The following is a 3098-nucleotide window of genomic DNA, read 5'->3' as shown; positions in this document are numbered from 1 at the left end:
CAACATGGAGAAACCCCATCTCTACTAAAAATACAAAATTAGCCAGGCATGGTGGTGCATGCCTGTAATCCCAGCTACTTGGGAGGCTGAGGCAGCAGAATCATTTGAACCCAGGAGGCGGAGGTTGTGGTGAGCCGAAATCGCACCACTGCACTCCAGCCTGGGTGACAAGAGTGAAACTCTGTCTTGAAAAATAAATAAATAAATAATAAAAATAAATAAATACATAATAAAATTCCAGGGCTATTTAGTAATATATGATTAAAAACAAAACCAAGAATAGCTTGGGGCACAGTGGTGCACCCCTGTAGTTCCAGCTACTTGGAAGGATGGTGCCTAAGCCCAGAAGTGTGAGTCCAGCCTAGGCAACAGGCCAAGACCTCAGCTCTAAATTGTTTTTATTTTTATTATTATTATTTTTTTTAAAAAAGCAGCTCTTTGGCTGGGCGCGGTGGCTCATGCCTGTAATCCCAGCACTTTGGGAGGCCGAGACAGGTGGATCATGAGGTCAGGAGATTGAGACCATCCTGGCTAACACAGTGAAACCCCATCTCTGTCTCTTATACACATCTAGATGTGTATAAGAGACAGGTAGAGATAGGATCTCACTATGTTGTCCAGGCTGGTCTCGGACTTTTGGGTTGTAGAGATGGGATCTCACTATGTTGTCCAGGCTGGTCTCGGACTTTTGGGCTCCAGCAATCATCTAGCCTCGGCCTCCCAAAGTGCTGGGATTACAGGCACTACCATGCCCGGCCCAGTTCCTCTTAATGTCTTATAAATGGGGTTAAGCTATACAAGAGTAGATTCTTTGTCCAAATGAAACCCAGCATCTACATCACACAAACAAAGCTACAAAATCGTTTCCCCTACCCTGTGATTTTTGGCTTTTCACTATCTCCCTTGACTGCCTCCCTTTAAGACACCCTTCCTGCCCAGAAGCAAAATGACTCTTGGTTTTCGGTTTCAAAAAGTACAGCAAAATGAATATAAGGTAATTTCCTTCTCTGTGTCTGGCTATCACGACTCCACATGGAGATACTAGCCAAAGGTACAAACTGTCATTAAATCAACAGAGATTTAACCTAGTAAGGACAGAAACTTTAGTGCAATCAGATGAACAATCATGGTTCCGAATGACACATAATAACCAGGAGGTAACAGAACAGTTCATTACCTTCCTAGACTTTAAACCTAAGCACTAAATAAATGAATATACCACCAAACGTTGATCTGTCAGCATAGACAAGCTTCCCTCTGCAATCTCTGTATATCCCTAGGCCAGTGGATTCTTACTTTGTAATGGTTTTGGTGGACGGGGCTCAGTACATTGAACTGAAGGTTTAGAGTAGCACTTTTAGCATGTTCAAATAGAAAAGGATGGTTTTAAAATATAAGCTCTTGGAAATTAAGAACAATCTCAATTTTCTCAGTCACATGAGGCTTAGATGGAACCTGTGTGCAAGGAGATGCTTATCACACGATACTGCGGGTACGTTATATAAAGCCAGGCTTGTGGATAAGAGCCATCTGGGTCTGCCGAAACACATGCTTTACCTGCAGGACGAGTGTCTGTACGTCTCTCTGGTAACGTTCAGAACTTCCCCTTCTCTCTCGCGATGGTCTTCTTCTGCTTATTTTAGGATCTAAAATAGAAAACAAAATCCGTCAAGATGGTTTTACCCGGCTTTTCCGTCTGCTATTGAAGCATCCGCATTTCCCGCGCAGGGGAGTTCAGATTCGTTTACCTGTGAGGGACGGAAAGGAAGAAGACGGGAAACACCGTAACCACAGTGCTTAACTTTTCAAACAGGAATCTGTCAGGGAACTCCGCAAGATGTCACCTAAATAATCCTACTCATCTTCTGGCAGAATCAACCACTAAATTTTCCTTAGAATCAATCACTAAAATAGTTGTGTCTACTTTCTTAGTAAAATACTATTTAATCAGAGTAAGGCCAGGTGTTGTGGCTCATGCCTGTAATCCCAGTGCTTTGGGAGGCCAAAGCAGGACAATCACTTGAAGCCAGGAGTTCAAAACCAGCCTGAGTGGCACAGTGAGAACCCCTCCCTACACAAAATAAGGTAAAATACAATAAATTAGCCAGGTGTGGTGGCATATGCCTGTCGTCCCAGCTACTCAGGAGATTGAGGTGGGAGGGTCACTTGAGTCCAGGAGTTGAAGGTTACAGTAAACCGTGCTCATACCACTGTACTGCAGCCTGGGTGACAGAGCCTGTCTCAATCAACCAATCAATCAATCAAACAGAATAAGGAATAAGAAAAACAAAACTTAAACATTTTGGTTATGACATATCACACAATTTTCAAAAGACAAGGTTATTTTAAAGATAAGGAACGCTAAAAATTGAACTGAGCAGGCCGGGTGCGGTGGCTCACGCCTGTAATCCCAGCACTTTGGGAGGCCAAGGCAGGCGGATCACCTGAGGTCGGGAGTTTGAGACCAGCCTAACATGGAGAAACTCCCTCTCTACTAAAAATACAAAATTAGCCAGGTATGGGGTGCGTGCCTGTAATCCCAGCTATTTGGGAGGCTGAGGTAGGAGAATCACTTGAATCTGGGAGAGAGAGGCTGTAGTGAGCGGAGATCACGCCACTGCACTCCAGCCTGGGCAACAAGAGCAAAACTCCATCTCAAAACAAAACAAAACAAAAAGACACAATTGAACTGAGCAAAATTTAATTTCTTGGATGGTTCAAGAAGCTCATTAAGACATTAGACCACCAAAGGCATCATTATGAACATCAATTCTCACTGTACAGTAGGGAAAACATTTCCAATTGTGTACACTGTGCTTTTTTTTTGAGACAGAGTCTCGCTCTGTTGTGCATTGGTGTGATCTCGGCTCACTGCAAACTCCGCCTCCCGGGTTCAAGCAATTCTCCTGCCTCAGCCTCCCAAACAACTGGGATTACAGGCACCTGCTACCATGCCTGGCTAATTTTTTGTGTTTACATCGGTTTTGCTATGTTGGCCAGGCTGGTCTCGACCTCCTGACCTCAGGTGATCCACCCACCTCAGCCTCCCAAAGTGCTGGGATTACAGGTGTGAGCCACCACGCCCAGCCTGCCCTGTG

At 44.4% G+C, this 3098-nt stretch overlaps 1 protein-coding gene across 1 annotated transcript in view; it reads right to left on the bottom strand.

The window, feature by feature from the left end:
* The window catches only part of CCDC77 (coiled-coil domain containing 77), a 54006-nt gene that overhangs the window by 14269 nt on the left and 36639 nt on the right, over positions 1 to 3098 (bottom strand). Inside the window, 1 exon segment of the mRNA XM_011967130.1 lies at positions 1558 to 1646. Coding sequence (XP_011822520.1) covers positions 1558 to 1646 — 89 coding nt within the window.

The sequence above is a fragment of the Mandrillus leucophaeus genome, unplaced genomic scaffold, assembly GCF_000951045.1.
Source record: "Mandrillus leucophaeus isolate KB7577 unplaced genomic scaffold, Mleu.le_1.0 Scaffold79, whole genome shotgun sequence".
Classification (NCBI taxonomy): domain Eukaryota; kingdom Metazoa; phylum Chordata; class Mammalia; order Primates; family Cercopithecidae; genus Mandrillus; species Mandrillus leucophaeus.
Note: the sequence above shows the minus strand (reverse complement) of the source record. Positions and strands in the feature narration are given on the sequence as shown.